The sequence below is a fragment of the Artemia sp. Qi Xiang Cuo genome, chromosome 18, assembly GCF_049724085.1.
Source record: "Artemia sp. Qi Xiang Cuo chromosome 18, ASM4972408v1, whole genome shotgun sequence".
Lineage (NCBI taxonomy): Eukaryota > Metazoa > Arthropoda > Branchiopoda > Anostraca > Artemiidae > Artemia > Artemia sp. Qi Xiang Cuo.
The window spans coordinates 52,068,773-52,092,314 of record NC_142811.1 but is presented as its reverse complement, the minus strand read 5'-3'; the positions used below and the strand labels follow the sequence as shown (position 1 = coordinate 52,092,314).

The 23,542-nt window shown below is 32.5% G+C and overlaps 1 protein-coding gene across 1 annotated transcript in view; it reads right to left on the bottom strand.

Moving 5' to 3' along the window:
- LOC148941628 (uncharacterized) overlaps positions 1-23,542 on the bottom strand; it is a 135,092-nt gene that overhangs the window by 48,711 nt on the left and 62,839 nt on the right. The window contains exon 4 of the mRNA XM_089104351.1: positions 5,674-5,874. Coding sequence (XP_088960477.1) covers positions 5,674-5,874 — 201 coding nt within the window. The remainder of the gene's footprint in view (positions 1-5,673; positions 5,875-23,542) is intronic.

The window sequence follows — 23,542 nt, the reverse complement described above, 5'->3', positions numbered from 1 at the left end:
TATAATAGTTTACCAAATGAATTATTAGTTGAAGGAAATATTGCTAGTTTAAGGAGTAGGTTAAAATCTAGTGTTTTGGTGAGTATAATATTTCTTAGAGATTTTCTCTTGAGTGGTCTCTCAGTTGTATTTTGGTTATTTTTTATTGTGGTTGCGTGAGGGTGGTAATGAGAGAACGGCGATAATTAGTTATAGTTTGGTTTTTTATTTTAGGAGCTGCACCAATTTAGAGGAGGTTGTGCCGTGCTTTTTTTTTTTTTTAATTAATTTTTTTTTTTTTACGTTGTTGATAGCGATGTATATATCAGGGTTTTTTTTGGAAGGGTGTATAGTAGGGTGGTAACAAGGTATAAGGTAAAAACATATTTTCGTTATAATGCCGGCAGGACCTCCTTAATATTTGCCATTGGTCTAGAAAATAAGATTTGGAAAGTTTTAGCTCAATCGGATAATGTTAACCCGTGCCTCATCGAGATTAAACGTGAAAAAAACGATTTTTTTGCACAAAATAGCCGTTTTTTCCTGATAAAATAAAAACTATTTATCCTAGAAATTTTATTCTTAATTCATTTCATAGGAAATGTTACTATCATCAAGTTTTACTCCAACCACTTTTTTGTTAAAACGCTTATATTTGAAGATATCTACTATCTGTTACTCTGCTGTCGTGTCTATTTTCATTTTATTAAATTATTAATTGTTTTATCTTACTATTATATCTTTATTTCTGTTTTTTTTTAACTTTTTATTTTTACCTGTCAGATTATAATATTCCAGCTTTTTATTTTAATTTTACTTTATTATAGGGCTTCATTTAACGTTTGGTTTTCAAACAGTGAACCTTATTAAACAACGCTCTTCTAGTGAGCTTTTTCTTGTAACGTTTGAGGGACCATGTCTTCTACACCGTCAACGAGCCTTGGTCGTTCGGGTTCGAGTTCAAGGAAGAAATAAATGGTGTATTTGATTGGCCACATGTCTCATCAAATCACTGGCAGTAAATTACCCTCTAATTGTCAAGTTTTACGCAGCTTATTTTATAATGTACGGCAAGTGAAATTGAACACCAGAGAAGCTGCAAGACTTACAATACAGGAAGTTGTCATTTTTTTGGAGAAAGCTAAGATACCAACCAAACACTTTAAAGATTGTGTTGACAAGCTTGAAAAACTGTACGAAGAGTGGAGAAAACTACAAAAAAACGCTAACAGATCTAAAAGCACAGCTCAAAATAAAAACGTAGAAGCTTTCAAGTCAACCCATGATGACCTCTTTGATATTGCTCATCAGGATGCATTAACAAACACTGTTGAAGAAGACAAGCAGTTTTTGTTACTCCAGAGAAAAAAAGGACGTCCGGGCTGCATGGGAGGCGTTGACATGAATTTTGTGAACGCAGAACAACGAAGAGAAAAGAGACGAGCAGCGAGATGGCGAGATTGGAAAAATCACAAAACGAATTAGGTTAGTAGAGTTTTTCTCTCTTTCTTTCACGTTTTCCTATTCTTTTTCTCTTGAGATTATTTGATTTGATACCTATTCCGTGAGGGCTTTGCTTATTGCTTGTTACCGTTTAATGAGTTTTTTCCTTTTTTTTTGAAGATGTAAATTTCATTGCACAACTGGAATCTTCAGCAAGCAGCACATCAACAGAAGAGGAACAAGAAGAGATGGAGGGGAATCTTCCCGACACAGAGGATGGAGAACCAGAAATAAAAGAAAAAGAAGTACGCTAGAGGAAGTGAAGAGATTATAACAGAAAAATTATCTTTATTGTTAGATAGATGTAGTATTTCTTATACAGACCCAGTTCGAATAATATCAGCTACTGCAGAGACGTTAGGTTTTGACTCACATAATTTAATTATAAGTAGAAGTGTAATACGACTTCGCAGACAACTATTCCGAAAACAAAGGACTGAACTTATCAAACGTAGATTCAAAAATTACAATTTAGAAGGATCTGTTTTGCCCTGGGACGGAAAATTACTTCCAGATATTTTGGGTAAAGAAAATATAGAAAGGGTAGCGGTTTTGATTAGTTGTGGGGATGAAGAACAGTTGATAGGAGTTCCTCAGCTTGAAAATGGTATGGGAATTACTCAGGCAAAAGCTGTATTTGCAGCAGTTGAACAGTGGGGAGCAGTTGAGAAAATCCAGGCAATGTGTTTTGATACCACTGCGGTAAATACTGGTCGCCTCAACGGAACCTGCGTTTTGTTGGAGCAATTATTAGAGAAAAATCCTCTTTATTTAGCATGTCGCAGCCATATTTTCGAAATTATTCTCAAATCAGTTTTTGATTTAAAAATGGGCACAACTACTGGCCCCCACCCAAATATTTTTAAAAAGTTTCAGACTGGATGGTCGAAGTTAGACAAGACAAAATACAAAACTGCTATTGAACATAAGAAAATTAGACATAAAATGGGGAATTCAGATGAAATATCAATTTTTCTTATGGAACAATTAAAAAACCAACAGCCAAGGGATGATTACAAAGAGTTTATTCAACTTTCGTTAATTGTTTTAGGACGTACTCCCCCAAAAGACACTTTTTTCAAACTACCTGGTGCCATTCATCACGCTAGATGGATGGCAAAGGCCATTTATTGTATCAAAATATATCTTTTCTGGGATAAATTTACATTAACAAATTTAGAAGAAAAAACTATCACTGACATTTGTTTATTTTTAATAAACATTTATGTAAAAGCGTGGTTCAACGCCCCCAAGCCCACTTTGGCCTCCGACCAACACCTACAATTTTAAAAATCTCTTGTAAAATATAGAGAAATCGATAAGGAACTTGCAGACAAGGCACTGTCTAAAATGATAAATCATTTGTTTGACCTCAATTCTGAGCAAGTCGCATTTTCTTTCTTCAATGAAAATGTAGATAAAAGTGTGAAAACAAGCATGGCTGTAAAAAGTCTACAATTAATTCCAATTGGTGAAAAAACATGTGATAATAGGGATGTGAAAGCAAAACTCAGTCTCCATCAAGTGGATAATTTATTGGACAAAGATATTGATTTTTTTGTTTCTCATCGAACTCTAAATTTTTTCAAAAGATTTGAAATTGATACAGAATTTTTAAATACGGATCCTGATGTATGGTGTAAAAATGCAAATTACTTAAAAGCAAAAAAAATAGTGAACGGTTTTAAGGTTGTCAATGACTCAGCTGAAAGAGGGGTAAAATTAATCCAAGACTTCAATTCCTGTTTGACAAAAGACGAAGAACAAAGTCAGTTTCTGTTACAAGTTGTATCGGAATGTCGAAAAATATTTCTTGACTCTTCAAAAGCCACGTTATCTAAGCCATTACCACCTTAATCTGATAATTAATTGTACTTCTTTCTTTTATAATGCTTTCTTTTTCACATTCTAAATAATAAAATTTTGAACATTATTTCTTCTTGTTCTTTATACCTTTTTCCTTTTCTTATCTCCTAAATCCATCATTTTCAATTTGGATTGTTGCTGTATTTACTTTGAAAACAGTTTTAACTACACTCTTTTTTATGTACCAATTGAGAAAATAAATAAAGCAAAATTTGGACAGCAGATGTAATTAAATCTTGCAATATTGTTAGGTATTTTATTAAAAAAAATCCATTTTTATAAAAAGTTAAAAATTCAACCTTGATGAGGTACGGGTTAACCTTATCCGATTGAGCTTAAACTTCACCAATCTCAATTCTTAGCCAATTGGCAGCTTTTAGGGGGGTCCCCTCAAAAAAAAATTCCAACATTGATTTTTTGTGACCACCCTAGTGTATAGCCTAAACAAGTTTGCTTCTGGTGGTTGATTTATTTATTTGTTTGATCTAAATAAAAAACCCTTATTATTATTATTATTATTATTATTATTATTATTATTATTATTATTATTATTATTATTATCATTATTATTATTATTATTATTATTATTATTATTATTATTATTATTATTATTATTATTATTATTATTATTATTATTATTATTATATTATTAAACGATTGCTTAAGCCCAAAAATAACAGCGGGTTAATTTAGTTTTGTTTCATTCCAATTTGCTGTCTTGTGAAAATTATTTTCGTAATGCCTCAAGAATTAAAGGGTTTATTGATGTGCATTTGTTTTTTAAGAAATTCGTTTTAAAAATTTGTTTTAAAAATGTTTTAATAAAATTCTCTGTTCAGATATTATGATAGCGAATAGTAAAATGAAACACATGCAATTGCTATGTTATATGATTGTCAAACTCAAAAATGCTTTAACTTTTTTATAGGCTTAATACTTCTCACGAAATCACCGAACAGGTTTTAATAAAGGCCGGGTCGGGTGTCTCTCTTTGGTTTCCTTGGTTGTCTAGATTTTAACCTTAAACCTTAGCCGACCCAGTTTTTAAAAACATGGGCTTTTTATCCTTTTAAAGATAAGACATATTGGTACTTGTGCATTATGCGGACACTGCTATATACTGTATCAAGGAAACCCGACTTGAAACCTGTCAAACGATTATTTCATTAGCAGACAACGGGTGATTTGTTAGATAAATTGATGGCAAAGCGTGGTTTCTCAATAATTAAACGATTGTTTTTTGGGGTTTAAGAGGGAAAAGGTACATAGGTTAGGTTAGGTTACGTATCTAATATATGCTATGCTCTACCCCCACCTTTCCCCCACCCCTAATGTGCAAATATATAGCCCAAAATTGTTTCTAAACTATTATATATTCATCCTATTTTATTTTATTTCATTAGCATCAACCAAACTTGAATTGCTTCGCGGTGTCCGCATAATGCATCAGTACCGACATATTTTAATATGCTTGCGAGAGTACTTTACAAAAAATAAATAAATTGAATTGAAGCTGTACTGGCACTTATGTATCATAGCCACCGCACTCAAGAAGTGAAGTTAATTCTAATGAAATATAGGCTACCTAAATATGATGATAATGTAATACTTCAGTAACTAAATTATGGAAACTACAACAGAGAATCATGGAAATCAGGCTGCCTAGAACGCATTATATTAAACGGTTTCTAACCTAACCCAAATACCAACTCTGTATATAAAATATTTAATTAAAGTTTCATACATTGTACTTAATCTCTCTCGGGCTAAGCTGATTATCGCTGAATACATACTAAAATACAGAAAGGAACAGGTTCTACCAAGACCAAAAACTTGAGTGTGGTGGATAAAATACATAAGAACCTTTGGTACTCCTGTACTTGACGCAATCTTTGGGCAACATATTTGCACATTAGGGGGGGGGGGTTAAAGTATAGCATATATTAAATACGTAACCTAACCTAGGTCCCTTCTCCCCCCCCCCTAAACCCCAAAAAACAACAGTTTAAATATAGTTCTTGCCTTTGTTCATATCCCACAATCCAGCGTAAACCTGTTTTTCATCACGCGTCTCGGTCTATTTTGTGACTGGTATGCATTGTCGTATATAACTGTATGTGACTGTATGTGACTGTATGTGACTGGTATGTGACTGTATGTGACTGGTATGCATTGTCGTTTAGTACAGGAGTACCGAACCTTCAAACTCATTTTTAAAACAGAAATAGACCACATCTAACTACCTTTTTTCTCTTTTAATTATATGAAGTAGGAGTTTTAACGACCTCGAAATACCTCGAAACGACCTCGAAAATAATCTTTTACCTCATGACTGTTTGTACATCTACTTGCAGTCCTTTATTTTGCAGTTTTCCAAATACTTCGATCAGTTCTTCCTGTTTCTCCTTGTTGAGTTGAGCAATAGCATTTCCATACCTTGAACTAAGCCGAAGAAGTGCATTTTGGCAACGAAATTGAGGTTTCTGGACAATGCTGCCAATTTGATCAAAGTCGGACGACTTTAAACTTGAATAAAAATATTTATCAGTTGTTGCTGAGCTGAATATTTTGATAGTTTGGTGACTCTGCCCTGATTGATACGAAAATATTCATACTTGCAAAAAGAAATTTTGAACAAATCTACACAATTTAAAAAGTATCCAGATTTTAGGAGTGCTAACAACATAATGAAGCCCTAAACAATGAATTCGGAGCCCATTTTTGATCTGAAGCATGGGAGTAGGCAGGCTAGGATTTACGCATAGGCCTACAGGGCCGGTGCACTTTGCTGCTGCTCTGCCTGTTCACAGAAAAGGGATTTTTAAATAACACAGGAATTCCCTGGCCACTTACAAACTGTCAAATGTCTCCCACGAATGCATTTGAGAGCTTGGTATCACCTCTCACTTGCATTACTTTTGACTCATCTCTCACCAATTGACTTCTGTTCAGGCCTTCGACTATCCCCCAATTTTAAAAGATTTACCCGTAAATTTCTGTATCTCCCCGAAAAAATTGCTTGGGCCTAGGGGTACCAAAATGCTTGGGACTAGGGGTGCCAAAGATTTAAATCCAGGCCTGGGGGTAGGTAGAAGAGAAAAGGACAATACACTTTTGAAAGTTCAATGCCCACTGTAAACATTTTGGCAATCAATAAAATGTAGATTTTAAAAGAAGACTATGTATTTACACCCTCCAACCAAGTTTCTATGATTACTGATATATTTTATTCAAGTCCTCCTATATGAGCAGCAGTAGTTATTTTGTGAAGTTATGTTTAGTCTTTGATTTATCTCGTTTTTCTTTGCTTATCCAAGTCTTTGATCCGCACAGAGAAAGCTGCTCAAAAATGGCTGAAAATTTTTTAGTCATATGTTCCTTGTCTCTGTACAGTGGCGTCAATTGGGGGGTATATTTAACTCCTTATATTTTTGTTTCCTCCCTTTCTAGATTTTGAGAAATGTCCCCTCTGAAAAAATTAATGAAAATTAACACCCCTAGATATTACCCCCTCCCCCTTGTGTGAAATAATAACACCACTAGATTTAACCCCTTATATTTTTGTTTCCTCCCTTTCTAGATTTTGAGACATATCCCCTCTGAAAAAATTAAAGAAAATTAACACCCCTAGATTTTACCCCCTCTCCCTTGTGTGAAATAATAACACCACCTCATTAAATCCTAGGTAAAAGTCAAGTAGGACAATTATCTGAAAGACTTTGGGGAATTATTGCTTTCTCTCTGTTGAAGAGAGCAGGAAGTCTAGAAGTACTATATTTTAGGAAAATGTAAAATATAAACTGATATACCATTTTAGTGTTGGTTTAAGGGAGAGAGGAAAGTAAGAATTGCGGAAATACTCCAGTAAAATCTTCTTTTAACCTTGTTTTCATATCATTTCCGTTTTCTGCCAAAATGTATAATTTTTTGATTTTTGAATCTTTTTGAAAACTAAAAAAAACAAATAATTTTCAAAAGAATAAGCTTTTGGATGATTAGCGTGCTGAGTGAAACAAAAGATATCGTCAGGAAAATATTCTGTCAAAAGTTTGTATACCAACTTTTTCAATAATGAAAATTTTACCATGAAATGAGAGCAAATAGCTTTCGGTTTCTGCTGACCTTGTCTGAAGCTTGAAAGTAACCGAAAGTAAATATATTTCGACTCTTGACGTCAGAAATATAAAAAAAAAATTATTTACCAAAGCAGTGATTGCATGCATAGAAAGCATTTCCAAGTTTTCCAAAAGAGTCACAGCTGTTTCCTTTTTTGACGTTAAGTTGCTATCCTCATAAATAAAGTAAGGAAAACTAAAATAGTTAAAAGAACATAACTTTGAATTTTACAAGGCATATATTATATATAGTATATACAATAGACATATATTACATGTTTTATCCAAGAATATTTTCAGAGATGTTCCGAAACTGCAGTTAATAAACTGTGAAATGTATTACAGTTTGGACATACTTTTGATCTTGCATGTTTGTACTACATTTGCTGAACAGTAAGATTGCGAACAATGTAGTTTTATACGATTGTTTCAAAGATATTGCAGTAATAGGAGAAGGCTGTATTTGATCTATGTGTTTGGGAGACCAATTTCAAAATATTTTTTTACTGGTAAAAAAAAAGAACACAGACAAAAATAATTCTTGTGAATATTACTCAAGAGCTTTGGAGGAGAGTTGATTAATAATATCATAAGTTGCCCGAAATGAAACTTAGTTAAACAAAACGGCAGTCGAAATTACGAATCATCCCCCTTGAAGTCTCTTGAAGTCTCTTGAAGTCTCTGAAGTCTCTTGACTTTAAAGGAAGGAGAAGATGAAACATAATTCAACTGAAGGATTTAAAGAACTAAACCGGATTTTATGATAGTTTTCTCAAAATATTCATCCAAGCCTTGTGACAAAGGAATGGTTAAAACTAGGTATAGGAACAATCGGGGCCTAAATTCAATCCCTTTGTCGCAAGGAATTAGGCCGGTTTTTTCGCACTAACATTTTACATCTAAGGTCTCAAATCTTTCTGCAAAGATTTCCGTTCTTTTAACTTATTTTCGTTCAAAGATCTTACAGCTCACTGATGTTAGCAACAACTGTGAATGACGCCACTGTTCTGCCATATAGAACAATGATGAGAGAACTTTGATGATATAATCATCATTGTTCTTAGGCCACTGATCAGATCAGAATGATGAAACATGTTTGCAAAAGAGTGCTATAAGATGTAAAATCTTAGTGCTAAGATTTCACTTTTAAGAGTTCTTTGTCAAAAGATGTAAGATCTTAGCACAAAGATGAGTAAAAGAACTGCCCTTATTGACTCTCTTAATTTGCTTAGTTTCTGTGTTGACGTAATAGTAGTAGTAGTAGCAGGAGAAGTGGTAATATATTCTCTGAGGCCAACCTGACTCTTATACAAAATAATGGTAAATGGCAAAAGCTAACCTAAGCTATGGATGTCAGGTCTTGGTTTTGTTCAAACGATAATTTTGACGGGACCTGTGCCTGTCATCATAAGGTCCAAATTCAAATATCTTGCCAGAAAATAAAATCACTAAATAAAATAAAAATAAAATCACTGAAAAACAGTAATGATGAGCCAAACCTGGAATAATTGTTGTGACATGGTCAGAATTTTGGTAGAGGCGTTGATGGCCGCTATGGAGTTGGTTCTATAGAAGGGGGTAGAGTTTTTTGCGATTTTTTCAGTCTATGGGTAATGGGTTCCCAAATTTCGCTAATGCGGAACTCACCATTGCTTTTATTGATGGCTGGTTTGTTTTTAGCAATTTCCATAGCTTCTCTAATATTCTGCTTTAGGAATTGCAGAACAACAGCAATAAGTTGGGCCTGGTCAAACTTAATGGAGTGAGAAGGGCTTTCAAAAATATGATGGGTCGGTGCAGAAAAATTATGTTCTTCCTTAAGCTTTGTATTTTTAAGACAGCCATCAATGGAACCAACATGTTCTTTTAATCGGTGAGATAGAGATCTCATGGTACGATCTATATAGGTATCACCGCAACTGCAGGGAATCTCATATACCCCTGGCGGATATGAAGTAATCTTATCCTTGCCTTTGTTCAAGAAAAAGGAGATAGTCATTCCAGAAGGAAAAAACACCTTAAAGCCAAGCTTAGCAAGTTTGGACCTTAAAATGTCAGTAATGCCCTTAATATAAGGTAATGACAAGAAGGGTTTGTTTTCTTAAATCTTAGGAGCAGTGCTCTTTGTTTTATTGCTCATCATTCTTCTGGAAATAAACATATCAATAAACATAAATAAACATATCAGGTTTGCCCCGAATCCGTTTTTCCCGTTTTTCCTATATATTTTTATTTTTTTTTTTTGTTTTGTTTATTTATTATTTATGGGATGGCGGTGGGAAGTTTTGGAGTACGTGAAGCATTGATTTTTGGTTATTGCGACCAGGAGCCAATTCAGTGTATGATTTTCTTTTTTTTTCTCTTCTTTCTCTTTAGTATGTTATTATAAGTGTTAATTTTAAGAGGGTAAATACTTCCGAACAAGCGTTAGCTTATGGAAGGTCATTTGTTTTTTTTGTGTTGTGTTGTTTTTGGAATAAACCCTTATCTTATCTTAATGACTTGTTTGGGGTGTCCATTACCTATCAGAATATCTTTATATGATCAAGTTCAGGCTTCAGCTCAAAATCAAAGAAACACACTACTTACGCTCCGTCAACCAACGAATAGACTATAGAATTTTTGACTTTGGGGTGGTTATAGGAGTCATATCTCAGATATCTATTACTATGAGTTGGATTTCAGTATACACTCAAGCCAAACGTAATATCCTGTTTGGCAATAGTGAACTTTATATCTGGAACCTGCTGGTTAAACATATTGAGAAAAGATCTTATTTTATCTGTAAATAGTTGTGGTAAGTTTTGATTTTTAAGTTTTGTGCAAAACAAGACGGGCAGAGGCTCGTTTTCATTGAAAGTATTTTAGTAGAAATCTTGAACAAAACAGGCAGGCGTCAAAAAGCTTAAAATCTGTTTTATTTCCAAAAAAAGTATGACTTGACAGTTTGATAAAAGGGCTAAAATGCTAGCATTTAGCTATGGTATTCTTGGAATATAGCCATAGAATGTAAGTGTCTTGATTTTGAAGTATGAAAAAGCTTCCCTTCTTGGACCACAACGGTATGCACAATTTAAACTAATTTTTTTTTATGTTTTGTGTACTATGTGCTCAATGTGCTTATGTTCTATTAAATAAAAAAAAACAAGTTTTTTTAACTGAAAGTAAGGAGCGACATTAAAACTTAAAACGAACAGAAATTATTCCGTATATGAAAAAGGCTGTCCCCTCCTCAACTCCTCGCTCTTTACGCTAAAGTTTGTTATTGTTTTAAAAAAAATAGAGTTGTGATAAAGTCAAACATTAGCGTAAAGAGCGAGGCGTTGAGGAGGGGACATCCTCTTTCATATACGGAATAATTTCTGTTCGTTTTAATTTTTAATGTCGCTCCTTACTTTCAGTTAAATAAACTTGTTTTTTTTATTTAATTTTTGAACATTTTTTAAAAAATGCAGGTTTTGATCTTGGCTCACCGTCCATGAATAATGAAAACAAAATTTGCATATTAATTTACTTTTATTTGGTTAAATGGCTTACTCGAAACTTGTTTAATTTTATTTACGAACGTTTTTATTAGTAATAAATATACGTAACTTAAGAATTAACTTACGTAACAAACTTCTATATTCATATATTTTTAATACGTATATTAGGGGGTTCGCCCCCTAGTTAATACCTTGCTCTTTAAGCGAAAGTTCGAATTTTGTTCCAATTCTTTAAAAATGACCGCTTAATCACAAAGGCCCTTAATCAGAATAAATAGCTCTTATGAAATTACTAAAAAATCTTTGGCTTAAAGAGCGAGGTATTGACTAGGGGGTGAACACAATCATATACTTAATATTTTCTGTTCGTTTAAAGTTTTGATGTTGCTGCTGTTGCAGTTGAAAAACTTGTTTTTTTATATTTAATTTCTGATCTTTTTTTTAAATAATGCTGGGAAGTCCGGCGTCCCCTTCATAGCAATGTCCCTTCCCTCATGAAAACTTTCTTCATGGAAAGATCCTCCCACATAACCCCCGACCCACCCCCCCCCCCACCACCAGTAAAAACCTCCCCTGAAAACGTCTGTATACTTCCCGATAACCAATGCTACATGTTAACTTTGGGTATAAGTTAATAGCATTCAGCCCTCCCACCGGGAACTTCGGGGGATTTAGTCATCCTAAAAGACATACTTATAATATTTTCGAACATGCTGAACAAAATGGCTATCTCAAAATTTTGATCGGGTGACTTCGGGAAAAAATGAGCGTGGGAGGGGGCCTAGTTGCCCTCCATTTTTTTGGTCACTTAAAATTGGCACTAGAGAATTTAATTTTAGTTCCAATGAGCCCTCTCATGATATTTTAGCACCACTGGGTCAATACGATCACTCCTGGAAAAAAAAACCAAATACACACGCATTCATGATATATCTTCTGGCAAAAAAATACAAAATTCCACATTTTTGTATATAGGAGCTTGAAATCTCTACAGTAGGGTTCTCTGATACGCGCAATATGATGGTGAGATTTTCATTAAGGTTCTATAATTTTTAGGGGGTCTTTCCCCCTTTTTTCGAAAATCAGCCAAATTTTCTCAGGCACTTAACTTTTGATGGGTAGGACTAAACTTGATGAAACTTATATATTTGAAATTAGCATTAAAATCTGATTCTTTTGGTGTATCTATTTGTATCAAAATACCGTTTTCTAGAGTTTCGGTTACCATTGAGCCGGGTCGCTTCTTACTTACAGTTCGTTACCACGAACTGTTTGATATGCCTTGAATACTTTTCTGTGTGAATTATTCCTTTACCTTTTATGCATGATGCTTGTACACTCCTTGCAAAAATATCGCATAAGATACTTCAGCGTTTCTTTCATATAGGAATTGCCCTATTTTCTTGTGTAATGAGAGATAGAAAACTCTCTGGGGAGGGGCAAACACCTCTCTCTGGTGGCTTGATTTGAGGAGGGGCAAAAGGGGGGGAACCCTCCAATAATTTAGAGAAAAAATATTATACTGACCATACCCCTTGACTCTCTTGATGTTGACCCCTCTCCCCCCCCCCAATTAAAAATTCTGTAACTACACCCACACCCCTCCCTGACTCACGATACCACTCATCACCAAAAATTTCCATTAAATTCAAATAAATGAGACTATTATGAATCTGTTCAATTTCTAAAAATAACATTTTCGTCTGTATAGGCTACTTTTGTTCAATATCACAACATTCGTTTGATTCGGTTGATTATTTGGTTTCAGAAAAATAATCTTTTTTGCCAAAACCAGGGCGTTTTTTTCAAATCCAAAACCTATATTTTCACAATTTTAGGGGAGAAAAAATCAAAGCTTTTTATCTTCAATGCTGAAAGTGTTTTTAGCAAGAAAATCTACCTTCCATGACTACAATTTAAGTACCGTTTTCATTTTAGTACCATTTTTATTTAAGTACCGTTTTCATTTTAGTTTTCCTTTTAGTACCGTTTTCATTTTAGTTTTCATTTTAGTACCGTTTTCATTTAAGTACCGTTTTTATTCTAGTTTTCATTTTAGTACCGTTTTCATTTCAGTACGGTTTTCATGTTAGTTTTCATTTTAACACCGTTTTCATTTAAGTACCGTTTTCATTTTAGTTTTCATTTTAGTACCGTTTTCATTTAAGTACCGTTTTCATTTTAGTTTTATTATAGAACCGTTTTCATATTAGTTTTCATTTTAGTACTGTTTTCATTTAAGTACCGTTTTCATTTTAGTTTTCATTTTAGTTCCATTTTCATTTTAGTACCGTTTTCATTTAAGTACCGTTTTCATTTTAGTTGGTTGGTTCATTTTAGTCAAAAACTAATAGTTTTATCTCCACCCCTCTGCCAAGCCATCGTGCCAAGCAAACGTGCTGAGCAGATAAAGAACCACTAGAGAACTTCAGGAGCTATAAAAACATGTTTTGTATAAAAAAAGAGCTATGAGCTAGTTTTCTAACACCTAGTTTCAGAAGGCTTTATTAGGGAGTGATAGATAAACTTGACCCGAACAAGGGGCAATGAGTTAAATCTAAGAAACCCCCTTCACAAGGATTAGCTTAACTAGGCCCCACTTCAAAAACGGCTATTTGATATGCTCTTGTTCATCATTTAATTCAAGAAATTTGTGTTTGCCAACTTACAAAAACGACTATTAACAATTCTAATCAATTTGCGTGACCTGTGAAAGTAAAAGAAAGCATAATCTATTTTCTGTTTCTTAGTTAAGTAGAAGAAAAAAATATGATGTAGATATAGCATGCTTAAAAGTTTACTTTCAAAAGCATTGAAATAAAAACCAAATATTTTACTTTTTAAGCGTTATTAAATTATTGTCCATTCAGACTAAAGTGCTCAAAGTACAATAAGGCATTTCTGATCATTAACTAAAAAAAGCTTTACAAAAAAGAAGTTTTTCAAAAAAACTAAAGCATTTTAAGCTTAAGATTAGGAGAAATGGAAACCTACAATATCTCAAACTCAAAACAACCAGAAATTACTACTAAAGAATAAATGAAACCCAAAATGAACGAAAATTAAATAAATAATCATAGCAAAAAACATTAAACAGTAGTATGTTACATAAAGGCACGGGACAAACAGCGGGACGAACATGGCTTACCACGGTCAGTCGTCTATTACAAGGAACGATACATGCCTTACCAGACAGGTTTAGGAGGCAACACCTATTTTCTGGGCCAATCAGAGATGTTTCTACGAACGAAACTCAATATATCCATGTATAAGGTCCGAACCCTACAATGAATTACACAAGACTTGTCGGACATGTTTTTCTAGGTTCAATAATCAAAACTATAGATAGTCATATTGCGTATTCAAAGGAGGTCTCTTTGTAAAAATACTAGTTTTGGCCCGAAGGTCATATAGTCGTGTTTTTTCGGTATAAATTAAGGTGAACAACTCTTTCGCCAAAACCCATTTTCTGGACCGTAGCCTTTAGTCAAGACTGGTTTGCTTAGGAATGCGTCGCTTTTAATTAAAGAATGAGGAATAGGATGGTAGAGTCATAATGGTTTCAACTTGAAAGTTGTATCATTTTACGTAAAAGCTAACACAATTTGCGAAAAATGGTATAGTATTTGCATAACTCTGATCTGAATGATCTTAATTGGTGATTGAATAATAGGGATGAAACAGAGCTAGATAACATTTTTAATTGGATTGTATGAAGGTGGCAAAAAAGGGTTAAACTGTTCACTAGTAAAGGGAAGTCCGAAGGGGTGGTTAACTCATAGGGACTATATTATAAATTTGGAATAGCATCGTTAGCATCAATCTATGGAAATGGTTAACGATAACAAGATGACCTTGTGACTTGACCTAGATTTACTTCTCGTATGTGTTCTGTATAATACACAAGTACCATTTGAATTGTGTTGTCAATATAAAATATCCTATAACATTGTATTATACTAAAAAGTTGATAGTAATAGAGATGTAGATGCCAAGAAAAGAATTTTAATAAAGATATTCAGAACAATCTTTGAAATCCTTAGAAATCAAGTAGTGAGACGATTATAGGTTTGAAGCATCAAAGATCGCAACCATCAATGACCCTAACCACCAAGGACCTCAATCTCCAAAGGTCCCCTATCCCCAACCTCAAAGGGCCCCATCCCTTTAACTGTTTCGGAGCCCCTCCCCCCATTTTTTTATACTTTTTTTGAATTTTTTTTTACTTTTTTTATTATTATTTTTTGACATGGTTCTTTTTTCAACTTTTTGTTTAGATGTCTTAGAATGACATAAAACATACTTAAAACATAAGAAAAGTCACATTTAGTATTTTCCAAACTCAAAATAAGAATGATATAGAAATGTTAGTCGTGACTTTTACTATTAGAAAAATAATGTTTGTAGTAGCATTTTTTTTGGACTGAATTTTTTTGGACTTGGAAGTTATTGAACTTTTTTTCTTACTTATCTTAAAATGATATGAAATATGCTTGTGGCTCTACCAAGCACTCTATGCTTGTTCATAGACATAACGCGGCTTTCCCAGTGGTAGTCTATGGTAGGTTATCGACACTATGCTGCTATACAATTTGAGAACTAAAGTTACATCAATCAACAACACAGGAGATTTTAACATGGATCAAAGTGTTGAGTTAGAAATATAATTTACTGTGAGTTTGCTATTTGTAATGGTCACTATCATGATTTCAGTAATTTATATGAGAGTAATGCAGCAAATATAGAAATCATGGAAAATGAAATAGAAGGGGACAATCTGCAAGAAATGAGAAGAAGAATCTTTGATGAAATGGTGAGAAAAAGGGTAGGCTCATCAGAGTCTGCAGTGGAAAAGAGCGACCAATATCAAAAGAAACAAAACAAACAAAGGACATCCTCTCCATTAAAAGGAAGATCAGAAGCACAAGGAAGCTCTCACAAAAGGGGTTTCGATATGACAGAAAAGAAAGATCTAAAGATGAGACATTGACAAGATGGATATCCCTACAGAAGGCACTATCAAGAGAGAACACGATGAATTATTTTATGGAGCAGATTCAGAATGTTCAAAGTTGTTTAATGATATTAATAATGTATAATAATATATTCTACATGTTATTATTTCATTATAATATATTAGGCATTACATTGTTATGTTTTCATTATTTTTAGATTATGCTAGCATATCAAACGTTTAGAATATCTATTAAAAAATTGGAGATTAAGAAAAAGGAATTTTCATACATCATATGTTGGATAGATAGGATAACACAGACAAAATCTAAGTAACAGAGTGAATAAATTCTGAATCGACATCTATTATCAGATACATGAGATAAAATTGACAAAATTTAAGTGTCAGAGTGAATAAATTTTTTCTATCAACATCTCTGTCAGACACATTGGATAAAATTGAAAAAATCTAAGTATTATATTGAATAAATTATTCATCTACATCTCTTGTCGGATACGTCGGATACCATTGTCAAAATCTAAGTATCAGATTGAATAAATTTTTTATCATCGTCTTTTGTCAGATATGCTTGATAAAATTGAGAAAATCTAAGTATCAGGGTGAATAAATTCTTTATCAATGTCTTTTGAAAGATATGTTTGATAACACCGACCAAATCCAAGTATCATAGTAAATGAATTCTTTATCAACTTTTTTTGTCAGATACATCAGATAACATTCACAAAATCTAAGTACCAGAGTGGATAAATTCTTTATCAACGTCTTTTTTCAGATTCGATTGATAAAACCAAGAAAATCTGAAACTGATAAAAATGAGAAAAAGAGAGACATGCAAAAAGTTAGGTTAATTTAGGTTCACTTAGAGTGGTGCGCCACTCTAAATGAACCTAAATTAACCTAACTTTTTGCATGGGTCTCTCGCTATGACTGTGTTTCTGAGCGGGTGTGCTCCCATCTATAACCAGTCTAACCTAAATTCACTGCAACGATGCATAAAGTCAAAATTAATAAAATGTAGATTATATAAATGTTACCCTATGTATCCGACAAAGACATTGATATCGAATTTATTCACTCTGATACTTAGATTTTGTCAATTTTATCCGATGTAATTGACAAAAGATGTTTATAAAAAAAATTTATTCACTCTGACGTATATATTTTGTCAATTTTATTATATGTACCCGAGAAAAGGAGGTTTATATAGAATTTAATCACTCCGATACTTAGATTTTGATAAATTATCCTACGTATCCAGAAAAGGATGGTGATAATGAATTTATTCACTCTTACACTTAGATTTTGTCAATGTTATTCTATGTATCTGACAAAAGACGATGATAAAGAATTTATTCACTTCATAGTTAGATTTTGTGAATGTTATCTGATGTATCCGACAAAGGAAGTTGATAAAAGAATTTAACTACTCTGATAGTTAGATCTTGATAACGTTAATCGATGTATCAAGCAAATGATGCTAATATATAATTTATTCACTATGATACTTAGAATTTCGCAATGTTATCCAACGTATCCGACAAATGATGTCGTGCTAACTGACATATCCGGCAAAGGATGTTGATAAAGAATCTATTCACTCTGATTCTTAGATTTTCTCAATTTTATCAAGCATATCTGACAAAAGACGATGATAAAGAATTTATTCACTCTGATACTTAGATTTTGAGAATGTTATCCGACATATCCGACAAGGAAGGTTGATAAAGCTTTTATTCAATCTGATACTTAGATTTTGTCAATTTTATCCGATGTATTTGACAAATATATTGTTAGAAAAAAATTATTCACTCTGACACTTAGATTTTGTCAATTCTATCTGATGTATCTAACAAAAGATGTTGATAATGAATTTTTTTTTAACTCTGATACTTAGATTTTGACAATTTTATCCGACGTATCCGACAAATGATGTAGATAAAGAATGTTAAAAAGGAATTTGTTCACTCTGATACTTAGATTTTGATAATGTTATCAAACGTATCCGTCGACGGACATTGATAAAGAATTTGTTCACTCTGATGCATAGATTTTCTCAGTTTTATCAAGCGTATCTGACAAAAGACGATGATTAAGAATTTATGCCTGTGATAGTTAGATTTTGGGAATATTATCTGATGTATCCGACAAAGGGAGTTGATAAAAGAATTTAATCACTCTGATACTTAGATCTTGATAACGTTAATTGATGTATCCAGCAAATGATGGTAATAAACAATTTATTCACTACGATACTTCGAATTTCTCAATTGTATCCCACGTATCCGGCAAAAGGATGATGATAAAGAATTTATTCATTCTAGTACATGGATTTTGTCAATGTTATCCGACGTATCATACAAATGATATCGATAAAGAATGTTAACAAAGAAGTTGTTCACTTTGATACTTAAATTTTGTCAGTGTTATCATACGCATCTGTCGTAGGACATTGATAAAGAATTTATTCACTCTGATACTTAGATTTTATCAATTTTATCAAGCATATCTGACAAATGAGGATGATAAAGATTTATTCACTCTCATAGTTAGATTTTGTGAATGATATCTGATGCATCTGACAAAATTAAGTCGATAAAGCATTTATTCACTATGATACTTAGATTTGGTCAATGTTATCTAACGTATCAGTCAAAAGACATTAATATAGAATTTATTCACTATGGTGCTTAGATTTTCTCAATTTTATCAATCATATCTGAGAAAAGACGATGATAAAGAATTTATTCACTCTGATACTATGAACCATATCTGTCAAATGATATTGATAAAGAATTTATTTGCTCTTATACTTAGGTTTTATCAATTTTATCCCGACCTATCCGACAATAGATGTTGATAAAGAATTTATTCATTCTAATACGTATATTTTGTCAATGTTATCCAACGCATCCGACAAATGATATCGATAAAGAATTTTCATGGAGAATTTGTTCACTCTGACAGTTAAACTTTAGCAGTGTTGTCAAAAGTATCTGTAAAAAGACATTGATAAGGAATTTATTCACTCTGATATGATAAAGTATTTATTCACTCTAATCCTTAGATTTTGTGAATGTTATCTGATGTATCCCACAAATAAAGTTGATAAAGAAATTTATTCACTATGATATGATAAAGTATTTATTCACCCTGATGCATGGATTTTGTGAATATTATCTGATGTGTCCCACAAATGAAGTTGATAAAGAATTTATTCTCTATGATACATATATTGGGTCAGTGTTATCAATCATATCTGTCAAAGGAAATTGATAAACAATTTAATCACTCTGATACTTAGATTTTCTTAATTTTATAAAGCATATCTGACACAAGACGATGATAAAGAATTTATTCACTCTGATACTTAGATTTTGAAAATGTTATCTGACGTATCCGACAAAAGAGGTTGATAAAGAATTTATTCAACCTGATACTTAAATTTTGTCAATTTTATCCGATGTATCTGGCAAAGATATTGATAGAAAAAATGTATTCACTCTGACACTTAGATTTTGTCAATGTTATCCCATGTATCTGATAATAGATGTTGATACAGAATTTATTCACTCTGATACTTAGATTTTGTCAATTTTATCTGATGTACCTGACAAAGGATGTTGATAAAGAATTTATTCATTCTGATACTTAGAATTTGTCAATTTTATTTGACGTATCCGACAAATGATGTTGACAAAGAATGCTAATAAAGAATGTGTTCACTCTGATACTTAGACTTTGACAATGTTATCAAACGTATCCGTCAAAGAACGTTGATACAGAATTTGTTCACTCTGATGCTTAGATTTTATCATTTTTATCAAGCGTATCTGACAAAGGACGATGATAAAGAATTTATTCACTCTGATTGTTAGATGTTCTGAATATTATCTGATGTAACCGACAAAGGAAGTTGATAAACGAATCTAATCACTTTGATACTTAGATTTTGATAATGTTAATCGACGTATCCAGTAAATGCTGTTGATAAAGAATTTATTCACTATGGTACTTATATTTTGTCAATTTTATCCGGCGTATTCGACAAAGGATGTTGATAAAGAATTTATTCATTTTAATACATTGATTTTGTTAATGTTATCTGACGTATCCGACAAATTGTGCTGATAAAAAAAATAGTAAGGAATTTATTCACTCTGATACTGGGATTTGCTCAATGTTATGGACATTGATAACGAATTTAGGAAGTCTGATACCTAGATTTTGTCAATTTTATCTGATGTATCTACAAAAAGATGTTAATAATGAATTTATTTACTCTGATACTTAGAATTTGTCCATTTTATCTGATGTATCCGACAAAACAAGTTGATAAAGAATTTATTCAATATGATACTTAGATCTGGCCAATGTTATCGAACGTATCTGTCAACAGACATTGATAAAGAATTTATTCACTCTGATGCTTAGATTTTCTCCATGTTATCAATCATATCTGAGAAAAGACGATGATAAAGAATTTATTCACTCTGATGCTATCAAACGTATCTGTTAAGTGATATTGATAAAGAATTTTTTCGCTCTGATACTTAGATTTTGTCAATGTTATCCCATGTATCTGATAATAGATGTTGATACAGAATTTTATCACTAGGATACTTAGGCTTTGATGATGTTAACCGACATTACCGGCAAAGAATGTTGACAAAGAATCAATTCGCTCTGATACTTGAATTTTATCCATTTTATCTCAACCTATCCGACAAAAGATGTTGATAAAGAATTCATTCATTCTTCGTTTTCTTTCTTGATAGTGCCCTCTGCGGAGATATCCATCTTGTCTATGTCTCATCTTTAGATCTTTCATTTCTGCCATATCGAAACTCCTTTTGTGAGAGCTTCCTTGTGCTCCTGATCTTCCTTGTAATGGAGAGGATGTCCTTTGTTTGTATTGTTTCTTGTGATATTGGTCACTATTCCGCTGCAGAAACTGATGAGCCTACCCTTTTTCTCACCATTTCATCAAAGATTCTTTCTTTTCATTTCTTGCAGATTGTCCTTTTCTATTTCATTTTCCATGATTTTTAAATTTGCTGCATTACTCTCATATGAATTACTGAAGTCATAACAGTGACCATTACAAATATCACACTCACAATAAAAAGATATTTCTATTTCAACATTTTCATCCATGTTAAAATCTGCTGTGTTGTTGAATGATGTAACTTTAGTTCTCAAATGGTACGGCAATATAGTTTTGATAACCTACCATAGAGTACCACTGGGAAATCCGCGTTGTGTCTATGAACAAGCATAGAGTCCGATTGGTAGAGCCACAAGCATATTTCATGTCATTTGAAGATACGTAAGAAAAAAAAGTTGAATAATTTCCAAGTCTAAAAAAATCAGTTCAAAAAAAGAGTGCTAATACAAACATTATTTTTCTAATAGTAAAATTCATGACTAACATTTCTGTATCATTCTCATTTTGAATTTTGAAAATATTAAATGTGATTTTTTTATGTTTTAAGTATGTTGTATGTCATTCTAAGAAATATAAAAAAAGTTGAAAAAAGTACCATGTCAAAAAATAATAATACAAAAAAAAGTTAAAAAAAATTTAAAAAAAGTATAAGAAAAATGGGGGAGGGTCCCCCAAAAAGTAGGAGGGATGGGACCCTTGTAGGTTGGGGATAGAGGGTTTGGATGTTGAGGTCCTTGGTGGTTAGGGTCATTGATGGTTGGGATCCTTGATGCTTCAAACCTATAATCGTCACACTACTTGATTTCTAAGGATTTCTAAAGGTTGTTCTGAATTTCTTTATTACAATTCTTTTCTTGGCATCTACATCTCTATTACTATCAACTTTTTAGTATACTACAATGTTATAGGATATTTTATATTGACAATACTATTCAAATGGTACTTTCGTATTATACAGAACACATCCTAGAAGTAAATCTAGGTCAAGTCACAAGGTCATCTTGTTATCGTTAACCATTTCCATAGATTGATGCTAACGATGCTATTCCAAATTTATAATAAATTGCCTATGAGTTAGCAACCCCTTCGGACCTACCTTAACTGGTAAACAGTGTAACCCTTTTTTACCACCTTCATACAATCCAATTAAAAATGTTATCTAGCTCTGTTTCATCCCTATTATTCAATCACCAATTAAGATCATTCAGATCAGAGTTATGCAAATACTATACCTTTTTTGTAAATTGTGTTAGCTTTTACGTAAAATGATACAACTTTCAAGTTGAAACAATCATGACTCTACCATACTATTCCTCATTCTTTAATTACCAGCGACGCATTCCTAAGCAAACCAGTCTTGACTAAAGGCTATGGTCCAGAAAATGCGTTTTGGCGAAAGAGTTGTTGATCTTAATTTATACCGAAAAAACACGACTATATGACCTTCGGGCCAAAACTAGTATTTTTACAAAGAGACCTCCTTTGAATACGCAATATGAAGATCTATAGTTTTGATTATTGAACCTAGAAAAACATGTCCGACAAGTCTTGTGTAATTCATTGTAGGGTTCGGACCTTATACATGGATATATTGAGTTTCGTTCGTAGAAACATCTCTGATTGGCCCAGAAAATAGGTGTTGCCTCAGAAACCTGTCTGGTAAGGCATGTACCGTTCATAGTAATAGATGAATGACCGTGGTAAGCCATGTTCGTCCCTCTGCTCGTCCCGCGCCTTTATATAATACACTACTTACAACGGGCACTAATATGAATAAATAAATAAATCTTAAAACGAGTAATGCTTAATTTAAATATGGAAGTCAAGCATAAAACGAACAAAATATTTTGCTATTGAAGTATAAATGAAACCCAAAACGAACAGATTAAAATAAACAATCATAGCCAACAAACATAAATAGGTACCAATAAAAATAAATCTTAAAACGAGGGAAACTTTAATTGAATATACAAATCAAACTTGAAACGAACAAAAACACTAAAAACAAAAGTCTGGGTATTGCCTCCTTCTCTCGCTACAAAAGTCTAAGAACTTCTGCGTCATTGGCGCTTTACTGAAAACTATAAGTGTCTTGAATAGTTTTGTGAAGGACAGATTAAATCAAATTGAACATTTGATATATCATGATATTAATTGTTGAAAGATCATCAGTTCAAGATTTTATTGCACTGTAATTTTTGTCTTTATTTTTAATGCTGTAATAACTGGAAAAGAAAATGTTTGTAATATAATTTGTTTTCAGTGAAGCGCCAATGATGCAATAGGCTTTAGACTTTTGCAGTTTTGGAAGGGGGCAGTATCAAAACTCTTGTTTGTAATGAAACTATATTTGTTTTGAACAGCCTTGGAAAGAACTAATAATATTAAACTGAATATTTGATAAGTAATTATATTAATTGCTGAAAGTTCATCAACTTAAAAACTTAATTTTACTGTAATTTTTGTGTTTATTTTCAATCTTGTAATAAGTAAAAGAGAAAATAGAAGTAATATAATTCGTTTTCAGTAAAGCACCAGTGACCCAGTAGGTCTTAGACTTTTACAGTGAGAGAAGGAGGCAATACCCAGACTCTTGTTTGTAGTTATTTCTATTCGTTTCAAACTTGATTTGTACATTCAATTTAAGTTTCACTCGTTTTAAAATTTATTTATT